The sequence below is a fragment of the Xyrauchen texanus genome, chromosome 33 (genome assembly GCF_025860055.1).
Source record: "Xyrauchen texanus isolate HMW12.3.18 chromosome 33, RBS_HiC_50CHRs, whole genome shotgun sequence".
In the NCBI taxonomy this organism is placed as follows: Eukaryota; Metazoa; Chordata; class Actinopteri; order Cypriniformes; family Catostomidae; genus Xyrauchen; species Xyrauchen texanus.
Window position 1 is genome coordinate 30,345,998 of NC_068308.1, and position 23,458 is coordinate 30,369,455.

The following is a 23,458-nucleotide window of genomic DNA, read 5'->3' on the forward strand; positions in this document are numbered from 1 at the left end:
TTGGCTCTTTTACCTATAAGGCGGGACTTCCGGTCTTGGTTGGCCGTTCCAATTTCTCTCATTAATTTAAATAGAAGTGGCCTTCTCTGCTAAATATTCTCTGGAAAACTGTGGAAAGGAAACAGTACCGATTTGATAGATTGCACGCTACATAATATATTTCATTGTAAAAGCGTCACACTTGACCATACTTTAAGTTACTTAGTTCCTATATAGGATCTTTAAGCAGTTTTTAGTTCTTTTGTTGCTCTTCACAGCTTTAAAGACGAGGGTTGTGTTTCAAAATCTAGTATGTTTCCTACATACACTGCGGGGAGTTTGCACTGAAGGCGCGTGCAGCATTTATTATTTGACTGAGCGCTTAATACGACTCAAAATACTGTCTTGTTTGGCGGCTCAATTGGTTTTCAGACACAGCCAATGTGTGTGCAGAGTTCACCGTGAGTGGAGCAGAAGTTACCTAGAGATAAAAAAAGACAATGACAAATGCAATGGTGCAACAGGCAAGTGAAGTTGAGTCGTGATACTAGTAGTGGAAGATTAGAGAGTTTTGCAGGATGGAGGCGGACGATTATGGTAAGATTACTAAGATTTATTTTTAGACATGACATTTAAGTTTCAAATAAAATACTAGTGAAAAAAGTAATGTTATCACGGACTAAGACAAAGTAATGTAAACACAGGGTGACAGTGACATGACGTAACACATGTCCATATGTACAGTAAGTTAATAAATATATATTTTAAGTTGTTACTGAGCCAAACATTTGGGTTGTGTTAAGACAAAGTAATGTAAACACAGGGTGACAGTGACATGACGTAACACATGTCCATATGTACAGTAAGTTAATAAATATATATTTTAAGTTGTTACTGAGCCAAACATTTGGGTTGTGTATACCTGTCCCAATATGTCTCTATTTGCATGCTTTTTTTCTTCTTCTAAAGATAAAGGTGTGTGTGTCAAAGTGTGATTTGCTCTCTCCTTGTGAGAATTAGATGAAGACTATGTTATTAAGGTTTATTTTAGGCTGAAAGTAGGATTTAATTACCACAAAATTGATTTCATTCACTTTGGTGCTGCTAGTTGTGGTGATGTGTATATATATGTCTGGGAGCTTTTGTTTGGAGGCCACTTTATGACTTTATCTACTATACAAGTATTTTTCTTTTAACCACAAATGCTTCAAATGGTATACTTTGTGGATTTAGTTTCTATATGGTGCATATACTGACAAATATTTTCCATTTTAATTGCTTTTTTATTTAATTAGTTTTTATGTCAGAGTAGCAGAACTTATGCTACAGGATTTCCTGTATGAAAACAACAGACACCCCACAAATAGAACTTGTAAAGGGTGGTTAAATGTGAGCATCTGGATGACACCTGTTTAAAAGCTGTGAAAAATGCAGTGCTCTTTTAGAAGATTATACCAAAGCATTTTCTTTAGGGCTAAACTCATGTGAACCAGAAAATGAAATTATTTCATGAGCTGCAGAAACAGTTGCAGTCATTTCAAAGGTGGTTTGATTCACATAAGTAATGACAACTTATCATTAGGTTTTGTCAATCTCACCACTATTAGTTGACATTATATATCATTACAGTCTCTTTCTGATTAAAGAATGTTTTGTGGTATTGATGGTGGACACTGGGTGAATAATTATAAGGATCACTCAGATTTCGCTTTTCAGATCAGTCAGTGAATGAATGGCGAGCCTCTCCACTATGTTTGTCAAATAAAATGTATTTATATTTAAGGGTTAATGTCAGCCGATAATGACCCGCTAAATGTACACTGTCCCGCTTATTACATGACTACTTACCAAATAAGTATACACATGTAAATGGACTTGAAATATTAATTTAAGTTGAAATTGTTTTATTATGTGAGAAGAAAGAGACCACAGAGTGCAACGACATAAAGCTAGCAAAGTATGCAACAGTCAAATATACAGTTTTGTGGTCCATCCATCCATCCATCTTCAACCGCTTATCCGAAGTCGGGTAGCGGGGGCAGCTGCTCCAGCAGGGGGCCCCAAACTTCCCTATCCCGAGCCACATTAACCAGCTCTGACTGGGGGACCCCAAGGCGTTCCCAGGCCAGTGAGGAGATGTAATCTCTCCACCTAATCCTGGGTCTTCCCCGAGGCCTCCTCCCAGCTGGACGTGCCTGAAACACCTCCCTAGGGAGGCGGCCAGGGGGCATCCTTACCAGATGCCCAAACCACCTCAACTGACTCCTTTCGACGCAAAGTAGCAGCGGCTCTACTCCGAGCTCCTTAAGGATAACTGAGCTCCTCACCCTATCTCTAAGGGAGAAGCCCACCACCCTTCTGAGGAAGCCCATTTCGGCCGCTTGTACTTGTGACCTAGTTCTTTCGGTCATGACCCAGCCTTCATGACCATAGGTGAGGGTAGGAACAAAAATTGACCGGTAGATCGAGAGCTTTGCCTTTTGGCTCAGCTCTCTTTTCGTGACAACGGTGCGATAGAGCGAGTGCAATACCGCCCTCGCTGCCCCGATTCTCCGGCCAACCTCCCGCTCCATTGTTCCCTCACTCGTGAACAAGACCCCGAGGTACTTGAACTCCTTCACTTGGGGCAAAACCTCATTCCCTACCTGGAGTACGCACTCCATCGGTTTCCTGCTGACCACCCTTTTTAACCACCCTTTACAAGTTCTATTTGTGGGGTGTCTGCAGGCTCCTTCCTGTTTTGTGGTCATATACAAAAATAGTTTATTAGAATGGCTTGATTTACTATTCAGAATCAAGTATTCCTGAGAGAGCCATGCAATAAAGAACTTGAATAACTACAAAAGTAGACCAAAGTGCTGTAAAATGAAAACTACAAAGTCACACAGTGAACAAGATGACTCTTTTGCTCACATAGGCCAAATAATTGTTTTTATTTTTTCACAAAAAAAAAGTTTTGTGTAATATTAGTCCTGAATGTAAACAAATATGCGATGATTGATTCAGACAGCATGTTGAGGTAGAGTTATCACAACATCAAATGAGGTGGTGTCATCATGCACACATTTAGTTGGCTTTCAGTAATGTATCAGTGTAATATTACTTAGTTAATTAAAAGTGAGATGCACATGTTCCCTTGTCACATCTGATTGCCATCATGTTTATCCACTGACTAAACCATTGTATATGGACAGGTACGGTATGTGGGATTGGGATATGTCTGTCATTGCCACGATTACAGCTGCAGACGTGGCAAAGTGTCACATCCAGGAAGGAGCAAAGCTGCACAGGAAACCTCTGAGTCTGTCCTCAGCTTACCTCTCAATGCAGTTTACTCCTTCCCGTCAGTTTGTTGCTCCAGTTAGAGATAGCAATAGACTGAAGGGAGGTTTGTTTTTCATGTATTTCTCCCTGCCAAAGTTTTTGCTGTCTATGCATTTTCTGGGTTTACATGTGAGCTGCAAATCACTGTTCAAAGTGGCAACTGCACATAATGAAATCTATTTGAGGCAGATGTGAGTTATTACTATAAAGATATATTACTAGTAAATACTATTTGTATGTACTTTTCGCTCACTACTTTAGCAGGCTTTCATTAACAACAGATTTCCTCTTTTATTAAATTAATATTTAACTAAGACATATATGGTGTCCACATAAAGGCATGTTAAATCATTCACAGTTGTGCAAAATAAATATACTAATGTAGCCAGATTTAGTAATACAGATTAAGTGTAGAAGAAGTGACACAGAGGTTGATGTTTTTGGCTGGAAGTTTTAAAGGATAGTTCACTCAAAAATGAATATTCTGTGATTATTTCCTTATCCTCTTGTTGTTCCAAACCCCTTTGACTTTCTTTCTTCCATGTAACACAAAAGGAGAGGTTAAAGGAAAAGTTCACCCAAAAATGAAAATTCTCTCATCTTTTACTCACCCTCATGCCATCTCAGATTTGTATGACTTTCTGTCTTCTGCTGAAAACAAATCAAATTTTTTTTTTAAGAAAAATATCTCCGCTCTGTAGATCCATACAATCCAAATGGTGATCAGGCATTTGAAGCTCTAAAAAGTAGATACATCCAACATAAAAGTAATCCCTACGACTCCAGTGGTTTAATGTGTCTTCTGAAGCGATCCAGCTGGTTTTGTGTGAGAACAGACCAAAATGTAACTCTCTTTTCACTGTACATCTTGTCATGCTGTCTCTAGGCACAATCTTGATTTCAAGCTTGATTACATTCCTAGTGCTTGACGCATGCGAAAAAGTGCTGTAGGAAGTGTAATTGAGCTTGAAATCATGATAGCCAGAGGAAAAAGTGGAAAAAGAGTTACATTTTGGTCTGTTCTCACCCAAAGCCAATTGTATCGCTTCAGAAGACATTGATTAAACCAATGGAGTCTGATGGATTGTTAATACTGACTTGATCTGCTTTTTGGAGCTTCAAAGGCCTGGTCACCATTCACTTGAGATATTCTTTTAAAAATCTTTTTGTGTTCTGCAAAAGAAAGAAAGTCATACACATCTAGGATGGCATGAGGGTGAGTAAATGATGAGAGAATTTACATTTTTGGGTGAACTTCTCCTTTAATTAGATTGACAGCCTTTAACAACTTTCCCTTTCCTTTTATGGATTTATTTTTTAATGCAAGTGAATAGTGACTGAAGCACATTTTGCTAAGCATTTTGTTTTGTATTCAAATGACATTTTATGTTTGGGTGAAAAATCCACTTAGAAACAAATTGTGCACATACACATCATGTCCACTAGATGGCATCTAAAGCAAAAAAATATACACTATCCTTGTTCAATAAGAATTGCAGATGTGCAATGTCTGAGTAGTGGTCAACAAATACAAAGTTTTCAAATGCCAATTCTTTAAGCATTACCCCAATCGTAAGACAATTTCTAAATTTCCTCAAACAATGCATAAAACATTTTAGGTAACCCTTACACAAACAGTAAAAACATAATGTTTTAATTTCAATAAAAGCTAAATCTAGTTGGGGACTTGGCAGATATTCAGGTGAAAACAAGCATTTAAAAATAAAATGTAGACAATAGTCTATCAAATACTGTAAGTTTTGTATCCTGTTAATTCAATCAGTTGTAAGTCACAGGGACACATATTGCACACAAATGTCACAGTTTTCTGAGTGCTGAACACTTTATTTGATGAATAGTTAAATGGATACATTGATGGATGGATGTAAAAGAGGTAACAGAGGGGCAGGATATTATTATACCTCTGTATGCTGAATTTGTTCCTGGTTGGCATAGTGACCACTCTGTGTCATGATGTTTGGGGTTTGTAGGGGTCTGTGGTCACTAAGTGTGTTTTTGAGTCCCAAGGACCTCTCATGCTCAAGTGCAGACCATGTCACAGCATTGTGAGTGCACACAGCTCTCCAAGAAAGGCTATCTTGGGCTTATGGTACATAGGCTGTTCATTGAGTATCATCTGGGATTCTAGCCATTTTTGTAAAGGCCTTACCTGTTGGCTCATGTCTTTGCTTACTCACCTCCCATGCTGTGAGTTTGAGATTTAATTGACACAAAAACAATCATCACGTATCACACGTCTATCGTACCACTTTATACAGAAAATATGCATGCATTATGTAGAACAAAATGATTGAGTACAAACAGGGTTAGGAAGGTCATTGTCCTTTGTGTATATTCTCTATTTGTTATAATTTCCTGCAGAGCGAATAGATGATGTTGCTGTTTCACTGAGGGAGTGAGAGGTAAACAGATGTTTTATGGTGTGTCCCCTAACGACATGCTTTCCTTGGCTTTAACATTCACTGTCTCATTCTCACTTATAATCTCTCGTAAACAACACCATCGCAAATGTACTCCATACATCATAATGTACAAGTTCACATGTCACAGATTTGACATTTGATTAGTGACCTATAAATTATACAGAATCTTAAATATTTCCTATTCATTTTATGTCATGTTTTGTAATTTTTCAAAATCCTCAAGCTTTCCAGGACAACGTTTCCTTATTTCCATGCATGTTTAAATTAGATTTTAAATTTTCTAAGTAGTCTCAAACTTTTGTACCCTGTTGTATATTACAGTATATAAATCATTTGCATTCACAAATTGTACTGCAGTGTGTTTGGTGCATTTTGTTACATTAGACTAAGTCCATCTTTTTGTCCCTTTCTTCATCATGGAAAATATATTTCAGCCAAAGGATTTTCCTCTTTTTGTCTCTTCTAAAGTTTCTCTTACACTCATTAATCTTAAGCTCCAGAGGAGGAGAAATCTTCAAAAGGCTGATCTTTTTTAAGATCAACTGAGATGAAACACCATTCTCCCTGCACGGGACGTCTGGGACTTTGAGATACGAGTGTTAGGTCAGTCACAACCAATAGCCATGACCACTTCCAATTTGGACTGTTTATGAAACATGAAAGACACAATTTGCCACAATGAACTATTTTAACGAGTTGTCCCATAAAGATAAACATTTTAAATGAGTATTTTAATATAGTGCCTTGTGTATTTTTCCATGTAGGTGCATAAGTCAGAGGTTTATACATTTTAAATGCATGGTTCACCCAGAAATGAAATTTAGGCTGTCAGTCCTTAAAGGGATAGTTCACCCAAAAATTTTAATTCTCTCATCATTCACGCACCCTGATGCCATCCCAGATGTGTGTGATGTTCTTCAGCTAAACAAAAATGAAGATTTTTAGAAGAATATCTCCACTCTGTTGGTCCTTTCAATGCAAGTGAATGTTGACCTGACCTTTGATGCTCCAAAAATTCACATAAAATCCACTTAAAAGTAATCCATAAGTGGATTTATATTTAAGTCCTTTTTTTAATGGCATAAATCTCTACTTTCACTTTCACCATCAACATGTGAATGAATTTGAAAGTGAAGATATATAGTAAAAAAAGGACTTGAATATTTATCCGTTTCTCACCCACACATATCATATGCTTCTGAAGGTATGGATGTAACCACTGGAGTCTTATGTACAATGTCTGAACACAACTTTGGGAAAGTGTGAGCGACAAGATAACTTAAATGGGATTGCACACTGGACGCATCTGGCCGATGACATAGCTTGTTCTAAAAATCTAAATAATTATTTATTACGAAGGTACGCTAACACCGCCACCTCCGCTCACTGTCTCCAGAGGCTGTTCAAATTACAGCAGCGCCACAGAGTGAAACTTGCATAGTTTTCCATTAAATTCGACACAAATCATTATTAAAATAAATATTATTTATTGTAGCCATCACAGGATGATATTTTGTGTATTTTTCAGTTTGTACGAAAAGGTCCAACTTTTATTCTCTTAGAGACCAACCAATGAACAAACAGAATTTCAAATTGATACAGTATAGGCATCAAATTTTAGATAGCCTCCAATTCAACACTTTATTTGAAATAAAAGAAACATGTGTTACTATATTTGGTCACTCATTCCATATTTATTTATGCCATACAAATGACTGATGTACGTCAATGACCAGTAAACTTTCCAAACCCTGATATTTTTTTCTTTCTTCTGTTGCACACAAAAGTTATTTTCCAATTAAAATCATGGTTGTACGAGCCAACTCGTACAATTTCTTACAATTTGGCCTATTCTTACAATTTCATACTATCATTCTGACTTGTCATGAGACTGTGTAGTAAGCTTCTGTGGCAGGGCGGAGGGTGGGGCCGGGTCGTGATCCTACACACCCGGTCCCGTATTAGGCTAATTATGCCTCCGTGAGGGTTAAAGGTCGACTGCAGGTGTGTAGGATCACGACCCGGCCCCGCCCTCCGCCCTGCCACAGCTTCCTAAAGAATGTGTCATTAGCCTAGTTTCATTTTCATTTTTGATAATTTTATGATCCAAGATGGCGTCGCGGCCACTCCGGATCCAAAATGGTGCTATTTTTGTCACTTAGCACGACTTTTACGGCACATGGACATCGAAGCAACCAGTGTTCATGTCTACCACACTGAGCACTGGGGCCCCCAGGGCCGTGTGCTCAGTCCACTGCTGTTCATTCTGCTGACTCATGACTGTGCAGCAATGCACAGCTCGAACCACATCATTAAGTTCGCCGATGACACGACCGTGGTGGGTCTCATCAGCAAGAATGACCAGTCAGCATATAGAGAGGAGGTGCAGCAGCTAACTGACTGGTGTAGATCCAACAATCTGTTTCTGAATGTGGACAAAACAAAAGAGATGGTTGTTGACTTTAGGAGAGCACAGACTAACCGCACTCCACTGAACATTGACGGCTCCTCTTTGGAGATCGTCAAGAGCACCAAATTCCTTGGTGTTCTCCTGGCAGAGAACCTCACCTGGTCCCTCAACATCATCTCTATTACCAAGAAAGCCCAGCAGCATCTCTACTTTCTTCGAAGGCTGAGGAAAGCACATCTCCCACCCCCATCCTCACTAGATTCTATAGAGGGACTATTGAGAGTATCCTGAGCAGCTGCGTCACTGCCTGGTTTGGGACTTGCAACGTTTCGGACCACAAAGCCCTGCAGAGGATAGTGAGGACAGCTGAGAAGATCATTGGTGTCTCTCTTCCCTCCATTAAAGACATTTACAAAAAACACTGCATCCGCAAAGCAACCAGCATTGTGGATGACCCCACACACCCCTCACACAAACTCTTCACCCTCCTGCCGTCTGGCAAGAGGTACTGAAGCATTCGGCCCTCACGGCCAGACTGTGTAACAGCTTCTTCCCCCAAGCCATCAGACTCCTCAATACATAGAGACTGGACTGACACACACACACGTGTCCTGAGTCGCAATTTAACCTGGCTGCTACCTCAATAACTGCTATGTGCATAGAACACTATCTCATAGTATGTTTTGTTTACATTTGGCATTTTTAGAAACTGTCATCTTTTTGCACTACTGTGTAGTGGTTGGCGCTGCACTGTCTCTCACTGTGCGAATTGTCCTGTTAATTGTTAGTAATTTATTGTACTGTCCCGTACTTTTTGCCACACGATCCGTAGATTAACAAACTCTTCCACGCCTCACCCTCGCCCACGAGGACTCAAGTACAAACACAGTGGAAAACGGGAACCCCACTAGCACCTAACGTCAAGTCAATTTTATTTGTATAGCGCCTTTCACAACACACATCGTTTCAAAGCAGCTTTACAGAAGATCAGGCATTAACAGATGATAAATCTAATGTCTATAATGTTGATGAATCATCATTGTGTAATTAGATAAAATACTATTGCTAATCAATAATAATTTTATTAATAACCACAGTGAGCAAGCTGAAGGAGACTGTGGCAAGGAACACAAAACTCCATAAGATAATGGAAAAATAACCTTGGGAGAAACCAGACTCACTGTGGGGGCCAGTTCCCCTCTGGCTAACATCATGGATATAATGTAAATATTACTTATGTATAGTTAAAGTCATGGTTTAAAATTATTAAACTAAGTAAGTGTTAAGGGTCCGTGTTTAAACATCGATTTTGTTTGAACTGTAAGATTAATGACAAATGTCTTTGAAGTCCATCCTGGATTAACTGCAGAAATTCACATAGATGCAATTGTCCTTGTTAACTGGCTGATGAAGGCTTTTGTTGGCAGTTATTAGTCTATGCATTCCATTTCAAGATCGTAGTCCATCAATAGGCCGAGGTGATGCAGGCAGAGATCAGGGATGTGAAACGCAGTTCACCTGGCCGGAAACGTCTTTGTTTCTCCATCTAACACTTCACTTATTGTAATAAACACCCTGTACGCTAAAAATCCACTGTTGTCGGTGCCTCATTCTCAACCCCGCTACAAGACACACATATTCTTGCCAAAGTCTGATTTCTGAAGCCCCATTTATAAATTTTATAACCCAACAATTATTTATTGTTGTCCAGTTTGCCTTTATAATATGATACAGTATTTTTTATTACTTTGAGGATTTCTTGTATACAATAGTAATATATTCCTGTCTTATTTACTTTACTTTCACCTGGAGTTTATATTCTGATGCTGAGTCTGTATTTTATGTCAGCAATGTAGGCAACATTCGTAGCTAACAATAAAAAAAGCACAGTGGCCTCTCAGAACACTAGAGCAGGAAAAAAAAAAACATTGTCATTTATCAAGCACTGAAATTTGCTTGTTACAGAACAATCTGAAATAATTTTAACAGTCCCCTCTTTGCAACCTGAACTTGTTCAGAACGTTAAATCTTTGTGACACCTGTGCTAAAAAGAAAAACAATCTAGACACAGTTCAACGACTGAAACAGAACGCAGGTGTCTCCGCATGCGTTTTTGAAACCTGAAGCTCTTATTAACTTGACACAGTGTCTAAAAATGTGCCAGTCCTCCGTGAGACACTAAAGAAACACCAAGACGCGGTGCAGCATGTATGGACGTTCGTCCAGCATGTGTTTACACAGGAAAACATTTGCAAAACAGAGCAGACATTGGCAAAAACACATTCACTGTGTACAGCCCCTAACTCATCCGTTTGTGCGTATCTGTGAGTGAGAGCGCGTGCGCAGAACATTTTTGGACGGCCTATATATTTTTTCATAAATTAAACCCGAACCCTACTTAAAAAACTCTTCTAACGTGAACAGTTCCAAGAACACTGACAACGGAGTATTCACATGTGTACCCAGAACAACATGTCACCCCTCAAGCATTTTTGCAGAGCTTTCCTACCGGTGCGGGGGCCCCTCCGACGTCTGGGGCAATTTAATTGTTTGCATGGTGGTTAAAACCACTACTGCCTACTGTTCTTCTGCCTTGAAGGAATTTTTCAGAACTACACATGAGACTAAGTTAAACAACATATTTGACAAATGATGATGTGTTTGTCTGATATTTCTGATGTTGAATCAAGTGTCTAATATTATGTTAGTATGCTCTGTAACCGCCTTCGGTTTCTTCAGGGTCAGTATTTGTTGTTAGTTTTTGTTATTTGATTTTAGCATGTCTTCAGACTTCCACACTAGTGTGTCTTGGTAGATGGTTTTTGCACAGAAATATGGCGAAATGTCTCAGGGATTTATGGGCACTCAACTCACCAGTGAAAGGCTGTGTTTTTAAAGGTCCTGCTGACTAACCTTTCAAATAAAAATTTTCTTTTGCACTTTTTTTCCCCCAAGCAGCAGGGTGCACTCCAAATCTCAAATACACATTTAAAAAAGAATGAAACATGAGAATGGTTCTTGGTTCTGTAGTGTCTCTATAATTACTGCAAAAGAATGTGAATATGAATGTTCGTTGATGAGGCTATGGAGACTGAGTAATCCTAAAATGCTCAGTTATGTTGCTTGCTTCCTGATCAAGAACATTAATGGGTCAGCAAAGCAGTAGACTCGTTGAAGATTGAAAAGATGAGGGATGTTGACCAAAAGGTTGTAGATTTAAACCTTTTAAGGGAGTGGTTCATGAATGATCAACATTGTGCCCTTAACTCATTTTATTCCAAAATATTGTTTAATATTTAAACCAAACAGACTACTTTAATGTAGATGCACTACCCTAGGGAGAGAACAGATAGTAAAAAGTTTTAAAATACTGAAATAAGTATAAGTGAATTACTATATAAATTTAGTTAATTATTCCTTTGTATTTTTAAAGTCTGATAGGGATGGTGTGATAAATGAATGGGTGAAATGGGAGCAGAGGAAGGGTGTAAACCAGCATAAGAGTGACAAGATAAAATGAGGAAACTTTTGGAGTGATCTGGAAAAAACTGGGTGGACTTTCCAACAGGATCTCCCAAATGTCTCTCCTCTGAGATCTCTGTTTGGGGATGTTCCCATATGGTTTTGTAGGTGCCAAACATCATCGAATTGTATAGTCAGTGCTGGGTAGCAACTAAAATGTAAGTACTTGTAATTGGATTACATCACATTTTAAAATGTGAGTATTCAGATTACAGATACTTGTCAATAGATAAATAGTTTTTATAGCATTACCAATCAGCCAGCAGCAATAACCTTTGGGTAATGCTCCTAAATTTTATAATCTGAGAGATCTGAGCCAGAGTTTGGATTGCACAACACCTGTTAGTAAATACAGTTGTCAATCCCAAACATTAGCCACTTTCACACATGAAACCTGGTAAATTGCTGTAAAAATGTTGGATTGCCTTTACTGATAAATGTACCACATCTGCTATTCATACATGCACGACTTTCCGTCTTTTTCCATCCACTTGGATGAACAGAGGCGCTTTTAGGCTAGATTACACAACTTCAAAATATACATTTGAAGGTCCAAAAACGACTTAAGGCAGCATAAAAGTAATCCATATGACCCCTGTGGTTAAATCTATATCTTCATAAGCTATATAATAGGTGTGGGTAAGAAACAGATCAATATTCATTTCCTTTTTAACTATAAATCTCTACTTTCACTTTCACAATCTTTCACATTCTGAAAGTGAAAGTGGAGATTGTTAGTAAAAAAAATGTTATTTATCTGTTTCTCTCCCAAAATGATTGCGTCACTGTTGTGGCCGCCTGCGGCCGATTTCCATATGGCTGCTCACCATACGACATGCATAGAGCATCATACACTAAGAGGTTTCCTCTATAGTCAGCAATAAAATAACAAATGTTTTTTAAATCTTCTGGCTAAAAAAAATAATTTCACTATCTGTCCAATTTGATTACATGTTTTTGACTCCAAAGTTACTGAGTCATCTCCACTTTATGTCAGCACATCCTGACCTCATGCTTCACATGTTAATATTACGACTCAAAAAAGCATCAAAACTGAACTTTTCAGGTAATGTTACAGCTTCTCATTCAAGGAAGGGGTTGTGTTCACACATGGCCACTAAACTGAAAATTGCAGTTCATTTTCTGGAAAAGGCTGTATGTGTGAAATTTGTTTTTCATAACCCCTTTATTTTACCTTTTCAAGAACCTTTATTTGACTTCGCAATTGATAAAAAGCAAGTTGCTGTTTGACTTTAGGCTTACTAATGCTTAATGAAAGGAGTGTGTAACAGTTCGTGGAAAGGAGGAAGTTGTACTTTTCAGTCTCACACAATAACACACTGCTTCACACAGGGGCGAAAATTTAATCAAAATGTTGGGGGGGACAATAAACAACAATTCTCAAGAGCAATTTTTGAAGGAGACACCAAGGGGTTTTTTGTTGTTACCCCGTTTGTATTTGTATTATTTTATTTCTTAAACAATTATTTTAAGAATATGTCATTAGATTATTTACAATACACATATTTTAATGATATTTTAGGGGGGGGACAACCCTCAGATAGGGGGTGTCCTGACCCCCAACGATTTCCGCCTATGGCTTCTCACTATGTTATGCTTTTCAGCTACACTACACATAAAATCTGTTGGCTTTTCAGTTCAGCACTACACACAGTCAGCTTCGTGTGTCTCTCTCTCTTGTCTGTTGCTGTCTCCTCTCCTTCATTCACCACTTATCTTCCCGCCCTGCTCACCACAGAGTGTTAAAAACCTTAGTGTTGCTTCTTAATATATTAATATGAATGATTAGATTTAGCAAAACATGCTTTAAGTAATCTGAAGATATTCAGATTAGATTACCTAAATATTTTAATAAATAAGATTACTGAATGCAATTTAAATCTCGCAATTTGTAATTAGTGCCTCATTACATTTTTAGAAGTAATCTACCTAGTACTTCATATGTTTGAATATTTACTGTTTGAAGAACAAAAAGTAGCAATTACTGAAATAACTTTTTAGAGGTTCTTTTAGGCTTGAAGCCTTTCTTTTTGAAAGGGTCATTTGAGAGTAACATTCTGTTCCTGTTTCATGACTTGACACATGACTGTCTTAACAAGCAAGCAATTTTTATCAGTCTTATGATTTAGCAGTGTAATTGCGCAAAAAGTGTGCTTATTTTAAAGAGAAAATTATGCGTGCATTGTAGAAATTTTTTTATCCCCTGTTCTCCCCAATTTGGAATGCCCAATTTCCACTATTAGTAGATCCTCTATGGAGCCAGAATTCTTCCTTTTTCCTTGCGTGGCTTTACTCTATCATGCAAAAAAATAAAAATTAGCTGTTTGAAAATACATATTTATAAAATTGTGCCATAAAAAAAAAAAAAAACAATTCAATTTGGTTAAATATGAAATGTCCTGGATTGGAGTTTAAAAAATTCTAATTCAAACCTATTTAAAATACAACGTAATAGTACATTTGGCAAAATCACACTTATTATTCAAATTCAAAAGTCTATAATTAAAATTTACACAATTCTAATTCAAATTGTTTTGTCGTATTTCTAGCTCCATAGTCCTCTTGGTGGCGCAGTTACTCATCTCAATCCGGGTGGCAGAGGACAAATCTCAGTTGCCTCCGCTTCTGAGACCGCCACTCCACTTATCTTATCATGTGGAGGCTCGTGCTATTCTCCACAATCCACGCACAACTTACCACACTCACAATTGAGAGCAAGAACTACTAATCCCGACCACGAGGAGGTTACCCATGTGGCTCTACCCTCCCTAGCAACCGGCCAATGTGGTTGCTTAGGAGACCTGGCTGGAGTCACTCAGCACACTCTGGATTCAAACTCGTGACTCCAGGGGTGGTGGTCAGCATTAATACTCGCTGAGCTACCCAGGCAATCATATTCTTATATTAGACATGTTTTGTAGATTGCAAAGTTGTGCATGTTGTATATTTGCTTAAGTGCATCAATATACGTCCACGTTACCTAATTATTTTCATATTGAAAGACATTTTTCATCATAGAAAATGTTTTGCATGAAAATGTCTTCAACAGCATTCCATGATGGCTCTTAATTCTAGGGACCAGCAATTACTGTAGAGATGATCACTTGTGTAATCACTCAAAAAAACACTCATTCTGTACAACACAGGTTTGGAGATTTTCAATCTAAACTGATGGTGCATTTCAGAGGGTTCCAAACCAACACAGTCTCTGCAGGTGTACATTTATAGTTTGGGGGTGGGCAATCTTATGATTCTATGTGATCTTGTAAACATATACATGCCCTTGAAAACCACACATGGCTAAGATGCCAAAGATTGTTTAGGTCTGACTAAACTTGTGGGAGTGAGTTGGGATGTTTTTTGGGAGGCGTTAATGAGCTTGTGCATATGTCTGTGTAAATCATTCTCTACCAAGGCTATTTCAGTACTGAGACTTTGAATAGAAATCAGAGATACATATAGTGAGGGAAGGACAAGCACAACAAGAGGTTAGAAATCCTTATATGATAGACAGTATAAAGAGAGAGAGAAATATATAGAGAAAAGTTGAGAGAGGGGGAGGAGAGAACACAAGGAGAGAGTTCAGCTGAGAGAGAGAGAGAGAGAGAGAGAGAGAGAGAGAGAGAGAGAGAGAGAGAGAGATTGCGAGACCAGAGTACATCAGAGTGGAGAGATCAGCGGGAAGAGAGAGCAGCGCTGATGAATCTCTGTTGCCGTTTAAGGTTTTTGCTTTGGAATCTGTCGGACAGGACAACACTGAGAGGAAAAAAAACAAAGGAAATATAATAACAAAGACTAGCATTTTATAAGTATTTACACTGGTATCTACACAAGTTCTCCTTTCGGACAAAAAGGAAGCAGCTTTTTGTGTTATCTCTGCATTCGCTCACAGACACTTTACACAATTGCTCACTTTTGCTCAAAGTGAAACAGGGACAGGTTTCGTGCACCGTTTGCCGCTGAGCTATGGGGACGGTTAGTGAACTCTGTGCCTCCAGCTTCCAGGCGTTCCTGTGTCCCACAGTTTGCCCGCCCGCTCCAGCAGGTGTGTTTGAGATTTACATACATTTGTAAATGTCAATTCCTCTGTTTGTTGTTTTGTTTGCTGAGTTATGTCTGTGATATGCTTATATTGCTTTCAAAATCAATTAGTTTTAGTTATGGATTCATAATGAATCTGACTTGGTTGTAGATCCTCAGTAAAATCATTCTTTAATTGAATGTTATATCTGTCTAGTGTTGTTGCCGTGGTGATAAACGGTGTCCCTGGATCATGGAAGTGTTTGACTAAAAGAGAAGCTGCTGTCAATGGTCGTGTAATGTAGAGTGTGAAAGGAATCATATATTGTGTTGATGGAAAGTTGTTGGTGGATGCTGGGCTGTCAGAAATAGCCTTGAAAGAGTTCTTGTACAGTCAGACACAAAGACATTAAAGGCATCAAATACTGATTGTGTGGATCCTTGCATCTCAGACCCCAGTTTTGAAATATCCACCTGTTGCCCACTGATCTTGTCCTCTTCATAAATATCATCAGGTGCATCATAAATGACATCCCGGGCTTAGCCCATTGGTGCTATATCGTAATGCAATTGTTGAGGGCTGTAATATACTCACATTGCCATCTAATTTTGTACAGTTTTCTATTTTAGCTTGTCTATTTCCTACGATCCATAAATAATTGAACCAAAGTTAATGTAGATTCTTTTCCCATTATTATTTTTAGTTTGATCCATTTTCATTTTGTAGTCCACATATGATTTGTTTCTTTATGTTTGTAGCCTTGCATTCCTCTGTTTGTGTGTGTTAGTGTTTGTTTATGTGTTTATTTTAGCACCTCTCTCAGTGAGTTTATGCATGTTTTTTGCTTATCAGTGCTGGTTAGAGTGAATTAAGTGTAAGAGTTGCTGACAAGACAATTATTAGGTGAGAATGAGGGGAGAAACTCTCAGAGGCAGAATGTGAGAGAAACAAAGAGAGATATCAACACAATAATGACATCAAAATTATGTTATGTTAAAAATTGTTATGTTAAAATTATATCATGTTTTTTTTTCTCGCCATCTGTCAAAACCTAGTGATGAAATTCAGTCTCAAAAAGATGCACATTAAAAACACTAAAAGCCTATGCTGACTGAAACACTTTTTATTTGCAGAGCTTAAATTAATTAAGATGTTTCTTAGTTACTGAGTATGCTCCTAAATCTGTACATGCTCCTGTATATACTGATTATGCTCCTAAATGTTATAATCTGAGAGTTTGGATTACAAGTTCATATACATATTTAAATATCTGATTTTTGATTACAGACTTTTGTATCTGACAGTTTAAGACATTGTTGAGATATATTTCTAAAAGGGATCATGAGGAATACCAATTTCCTTGATATTTTGATATATAAGGGGTCACTCTACAAAAAACTTCCTGTAAATATCAGAAGAGAAGAGAAAGAGAGAGAGAGAGAGAGAGCTTTGTTTGTAAACAGAGAGAGAGAGAGCCTACTTATTATTCCTGAACAGCAAAGGGCACCAATCTGAATTTTTTTTTATTACTTTTGTATATAAACATGCGCCAGACAGACATCTTTGATCATTGTCATGTATCTCGCGCCGATTTTAAAAGATGCTGTGTCAAGTTACAACTCTGAAAAGGAGACTGTTTCCTTCCATTCTGATTCATTCAGCTGGACAGCATCTTGTTGTTTTGAGCACAAATTAATCCTGGATGCATTCTTGTGCCAATCTGTGCTATTTTTAATTGTTGTTGTATGTAAACATGAACTAGATGGATGTTTTTGATGCGTTTCTGGTGGTGTGCGCCTCAGTGCAGGATGTTATTGTACATGTCTGCGTGTTTTTCGATTCATAACATCGTGGATTTCATGTGAACTAGTCATAATATGATTCATTCATTGCAAAGGAACTGTTATTGAAGGATGGGGTGTGAAAAGCACTATTTGACCTGATTGCAAATCCTTAAGTAAATGGTTTAATTCATGAATATTTCAAATGTCATGACTGTTTGATAGTTTATGGTGCTGCTGTGCTTGAGTGAACAGTTTAATATATATGGATGCAATATGTTGGATGTGCGTTATATGTAAACCATGAAATTTTGTTTTATTATGTTGTGGAGCTTGTTCATACTCTTCTGACTGAGTTTCAAATATGGCTATATTCGAGGGGCTGCATGATGTTAGCCAATCTTAACAGTGGGCATTTACATTTAAATTAAAAGAAGATGCTGAGCCGAGATGGACAGGGTGGAAAATTATCATATATTACTAAATTATGAAATAATACAATTATAAAAAGAGTTTCGTCATGACCCTTTAAAACTTTACTGAAGACAAATTAGTTTACTGCAGTATATTTCTCATGAAATAATGAGAAACAGGACTCTATTTGTTCACATTGCTGTGTAGGATCCAACATTAAGATCTCATGTGTGAATTTTCTTTCCTAATGGCAAAAGTATGACACCGTGGTTGGGGATACAGGATTGAATCTGTCCTGCGGCATGTCCTGACTTTTCTTTACAATAGTAGAGAAACGCCATTAATAAAAAAAATATTTAAGAGGTCAAGCTTCTCTAAAGGAACTTTTTTCAATTCTTTGTATTTATAAGTTTACCCAATCCAAATCCAATGATTATCTCAATGTTGTTGTGTTGTACTATGCAGCGAGATGACAAGTCTACATCATAATGAACATAATTTTATATATTTACCGTTGGATGACATGTAATCGAAATGTGGATTGAAAAATATTTTTTAACTTGTGCAGTGCAGTATATCTTACCCGGCAATACATCAGTGACAGTATCCCACCCCTCCCTACATACTCACATACACTCTCTCACTCTCTCTCACTCTCTCTCACTCTCTCTCACTCTCTCTCACTCTCTCTCTCTCTCTCTCTCTCTCTCTCACTCTCACACACACACACACACACACACACACACACACACACAAAATCACACACAAAATCACACACAAAATCACACACATACACACACACACTAGCCAAAAAAGAAAAATCCACTGGCATTATGCCTCATTCATCAGATGAATATCATCTAACCATTTTTGTTAGGTTCAAGGTTGTAGGTTCAAAGCCCTTTATGGGTGATTCAAGAAGTTTAGGGTTACTTGGATCTCCATTGAGTAAGGTACTCCATAAAGTAAATGAACTGTAATTTACTTTGGATAGGAAACTGTCTGCTAAACACCAATTAACAGGGTGTTCATACAGAGATGTCAGCTTCTCAGTAAGATATTGTATATGCATGCTGTGATTTATATTTTAGGAACTCAGTTTTCATGGGTCATTACCAAGCCACTTTTGTGCAGTTATGGAGACCGAAAATGGTTCAATGCATCCTCTTTCATTTCTCCAGATTTTGGCAAACGACAGCTTTTTTCAATCCTGTAAAGTGGGAAGTCATTGACTGTGGGTGTTTTAAGAAGAAGACATTTTTCATGCAGTACCACCATAGAATGGCATTATGAACTTCTTACAAGAAGTCCCTGCAGAAACCTGGGATTACTCAATGGCACAATGGTGATGGCTCATGTCTCGTTCCTTGTGAGGATCAAATCAGCAACCTTCTGGTTACCTGAGTTTTAAACCACTAGATACCTAGACAACACACACCTCCATCGATCCTTGGAACAAGACTGTATTTTTGTCATCAACTGGAGAGAGCCGAGACTGAAAAGCCCAATTACTGTGTGACAAGCTTTTTACTCTAGAAGTGCCAGAGTGTGCTTGCATGTGTGGTAGAAACTGTTTGTGTGTATGACAGACAGAGCGATATCACACTGTGCATAAAAAGGCTTAAGTAAGACTAACTTCATGTATAGGTCACTCAGTGTAAAAAAAAAAAAAAGAATGTTAAAACTGAGAAATGAAAAGGGTTCTGGAGTGAGAATGCGGGAATGAGAGATTGGAGAAGGACTTCGTGAAGTGCTGTTCTGTGTGGAGGAAGTAGATTGCATATAAGAGAGTGTAAAAATTAGGGTTTTATCTCTCATATACTTTTGTGTGAGCATAGCCCACACACACACACACACACACACACACACACACACACAAACAAAATGTGATTCAATATTAATCATCATGAGTCAATAAGTCAATCTTTCTCTGTCAAGAAGAAAGTGTTTATCATCACCTCCTCCACATTCCTGAGACTTTGTGTGCATGAAAAATACTTTTAAAGAGAGGATTTCATGTCTTTGTATTTGTGATGTAATAGTTTTAGTAAGTTTCCCTAATCAGGATACCAACTGTGACCTAAAATTCATTTCCAGAAAGAGTGTTCTTGTTGTGATGCCTCTGTTACTCACTGTAAAGCCAAAAACATACTCCTGTAAGGGTTAGGGTTAGTTAGGGTTATGTGTTGTCTTGCGTTACTTTGGCCATACATTTAGAAATGTCTTAGTTTGTCCCCCTAATTTTTGGTAAATAATGATTATAGAGTTTTATACTCCAAACGAGTAACACAGCAAGCTGTTGCATTTGAACTAAATTTGAGCAGTCAGTTTTGCCTGATGTGCCCTACACCAATTTGTGTAAAAACAGACTTATTCACAAGCAAACACTTATAGTGCAAAGTTGGTGTGAATGAGTTATTATGGCACCAGATGTGTGGGCTGTTGTGTTTCCATACGTTATTTACTAATTGTTGTGAATTATGCTCCAATTCATTCTCTAATGTTCTTAAGATGTTGTAAAGCTTTTCTTCTGTCATCTGGATATATTGAAAGACTGCCTGGTGGTTTTAGTATCTGCTTAGATCACTCTTTCACAAACCTTTGAAAACATAACTGAAGAATTACTGAGAATTACTGAATGTGGCTCCAATGGTTATGCTCATTATTTGTCAGAGCAGCGTCACGCCTCCCACTGGACGCCCACTGATTTTGGTCTCCCACTTCATATGAGTACAGAGATCTCTTCCCTGAGCATACAAGAATACAAAAGCAGATCAGAGGGATTTCCTGAATTATTAACCTATTACATACGTGAGAAACAACAACTGTATAGCATAAACTTGGAGAGAGAGAGAGCATGTTAGGTGTCATTAACAAATTAAATATGTGCCAAAAGGATGAGCAAAACATTCGAATGAGGTATTAGGTATGAGGAATATTCTGGGTTCAATACAGGTTAAGCTCAATCGACAGCATTTGTGGCATAATATTGATACCACAAAAATATTTTTGACTTGTTTTCCCTTTTCTTTAAAACAAGAAGTTCCAGTGAGGCACTTGTAATGAAAGTATTTGAAAATATTGCTGTCGATTGACCTTAACGTTTGTCGAACCTGGAATAATCCTTTCATTTACTCATTCTTGTGTACTTCCCAAAACATAGACAGCAGGGATGGCTGAACCTCACATTATGAGTGGAGATGAAAACAAAAGAGTTTGGGCACTTTGCTGTATATTAATCATGGGACAAAAGTGTGAAGAGTTAAGATGCTGGAAAAAGATTTGGATATTTTGTCTAAGCATTTAAGAAATTACCATCAAAACCAGCACTGCTTTAAGACTTAATAATTCATAGATATTTATTCTTACAAGTATTTTTTCAGGTTTAATACAGTATTGTGGTATAATGTTGATTTGCCACGGAAAATAATTTTAACTCATCCCTCTTTTTCTAAAAAACAAAAAATAAATTGCATACAGTAATAAGGCTGTAGGTATCTATATAGCACCTTTTTAACCTTAGCGGTATTCAAAGCGCTTTACACTGCATCTCATTCACACACCAACAACAGTTGCTGTCATGCAAGGCGCTAGCCTGCCATTGGGAGCAACTTGGGGTTCAGTGTCTTGCCCAAGGACACTTTGGCATGTGGAGTCGTGTGGGCTGGGAATTGAACCACCAACCCTGCGATTAGTGGATAACCTGCTCTATCACCTGTGCCACAGCTAAACCACAAAGTTATCCAGTATTTCAACTCCATTGTCATGACGACATAAAACAATAGGCGTAAATCTCGGAAACTTGATGTAAAGTAGATCAAAGATAGAGTAGATCAAAGATAGAGTTGACTTTGAGTTTTCAGTTTTCATCAGTGTCTTCTGTTTTTGAACAAGCCATCGTGTAGTCCTGTTTACAATCAGACGCATGGCGAGAAGACGCAATCTGTGCCATCTAAACAGAACAGTATCCACAAAAATACCTGGAATACACCTCTACCTCATATTTAAAACACGACAGCAGCCAACAGACAAACATGCTCACGGTGGACAGCGGAGTGTTTTGTGGAGTGATTTCAAACTGACCATGGTATTTAGTGTAAAAGTCTGCTCTCATTTCTGTTCCCTGAGTGCTGTTGGAGTCTCGTACCTGTGGAACAGCAGTTACATTCATGACATGATTTTGAATTCTCCGCTGTGGCTGTAATGTGAGTTCATGAATGAGGTAGTGCTGTGATTGGATGGAAGCATTCCTTCACATTAATAATGTGGAGAAACGCTCAGAATCTAGTGAAGTAAATGGATGCTGTGCGACCAGTAATAACTCAGAGTTTACGCATGTACCTTATTTTTATGACATGCTTCAACTTTCCTTTTGAAACCGGAAGAATGAAATGTCTCAATAAAATGAAAAAAAAAAAAAACAACAACACTTTACACTTTACAATAAACAGAATGAGTGCTATCAATGTTTTCAGTGATGTGCATCCTGTACATATCTGTTCACATCTCAAATAACATTTTTAGGTTTCATGTCCCTTTAAAGCTTACAACAGCAGCACCCAAATGTGTCATAAAAGTGGTGGATCATATTTACATTTACATTTATGCATTTGGCAGACGCTTTTATCCAAAGCGACTTACAGAGCACTTATTACAGGGACAATCCCCCTGGAGCAATCTGGCGTTAAGTGCCTTGCCCAAGGACACAATGGTGGTGGCTGTGGGGCTTGAACCAACGTCCTTCTGATTACCAGATTACCAGTTATGTGCTTAGACCACTAAACCACCACCACTCCTATTCCGAGTCTCCTGAAGTTATACGAACACTTTTGATGAATATGTGATGAATAGAATGAGGTTTATGTCATTATTCACTCTCAAATCAAATCAAATAATTAATTAAGTGCCTAAATCTAATATTGCATCTACAAAGAAAACATAAAAATCTTGGTGTTTGCGCATCTTGTGTCCAAACTTCATGTTGCATTTGGTCATGAGACACGGACCAATGACGTTTGATGTAATCAACGTCAGACGTCATATTAAAGAGGGTAGAAAATTGGCGACAAGTTTGGGCACATAAAACTTAACTAACATAAGTGAGCCGCAGGGATGATTATATATATATGAGACCCCCTTTAAGTAACTTACCTGGCACATTTCTGTTAGATACTCTTGAATTGAAGGGAGATTGTGAATGCTTGAGAATAGTCAAAGAGGAGAGAAGATAGGAAATACTGAAAGTGGTTAAGGAGAGGAGTGTGTGTGAGAAGATAGAAGTGTGATATAAGTGAAGTGACTCATTTTTGGACTCTTAGCCCTTATCACCATGTTGGAGGCATGTCATGAATGCTACCCACTCATGGAGCTCCCTTGATGCTGGTGTGGTGGCCCAATAGTTCTTCTGAGGGAGTCACCGTCTGTGATTAGAAAAAACAAATCTTGTTTACGTTTTTATCTTTTTTACAAAATATTTCCCTTATATTTAATTTCCTTACTAGTTCTCCAGAGCCTAGTTCTCCAAGCCTTGTGCTTGACAAGT

At 38.0% G+C, this 23,458-nt stretch overlaps 1 protein-coding gene across 2 annotated transcripts in view; it reads left to right on the forward strand.

Annotated features, from left to right (window-relative positions):
* Positions 1-379: 379 nt before the first annotated feature.
* LOC127626942 (cytohesin-1) overlaps positions 380-23,458 on the forward strand; it is an 85,130-nt gene continuing 62,051 nt past the window's right edge. Inside the window, exon 1 of one of the 2 annotated variants that reach the window (XM_052103090.1) lies at positions 380-576. In XM_052103090.1, the coding sequence (XP_051959050.1) occupies positions 558-576 (19 nt within the window). In that variant the 5' untranslated portion in view covers positions 380-557. Of the gene's footprint in view, positions 577-15,351; positions 15,746-23,458 lie in introns of those variants that run through there. The other variant, XM_052103088.1, reaches the window with a different exon arrangement.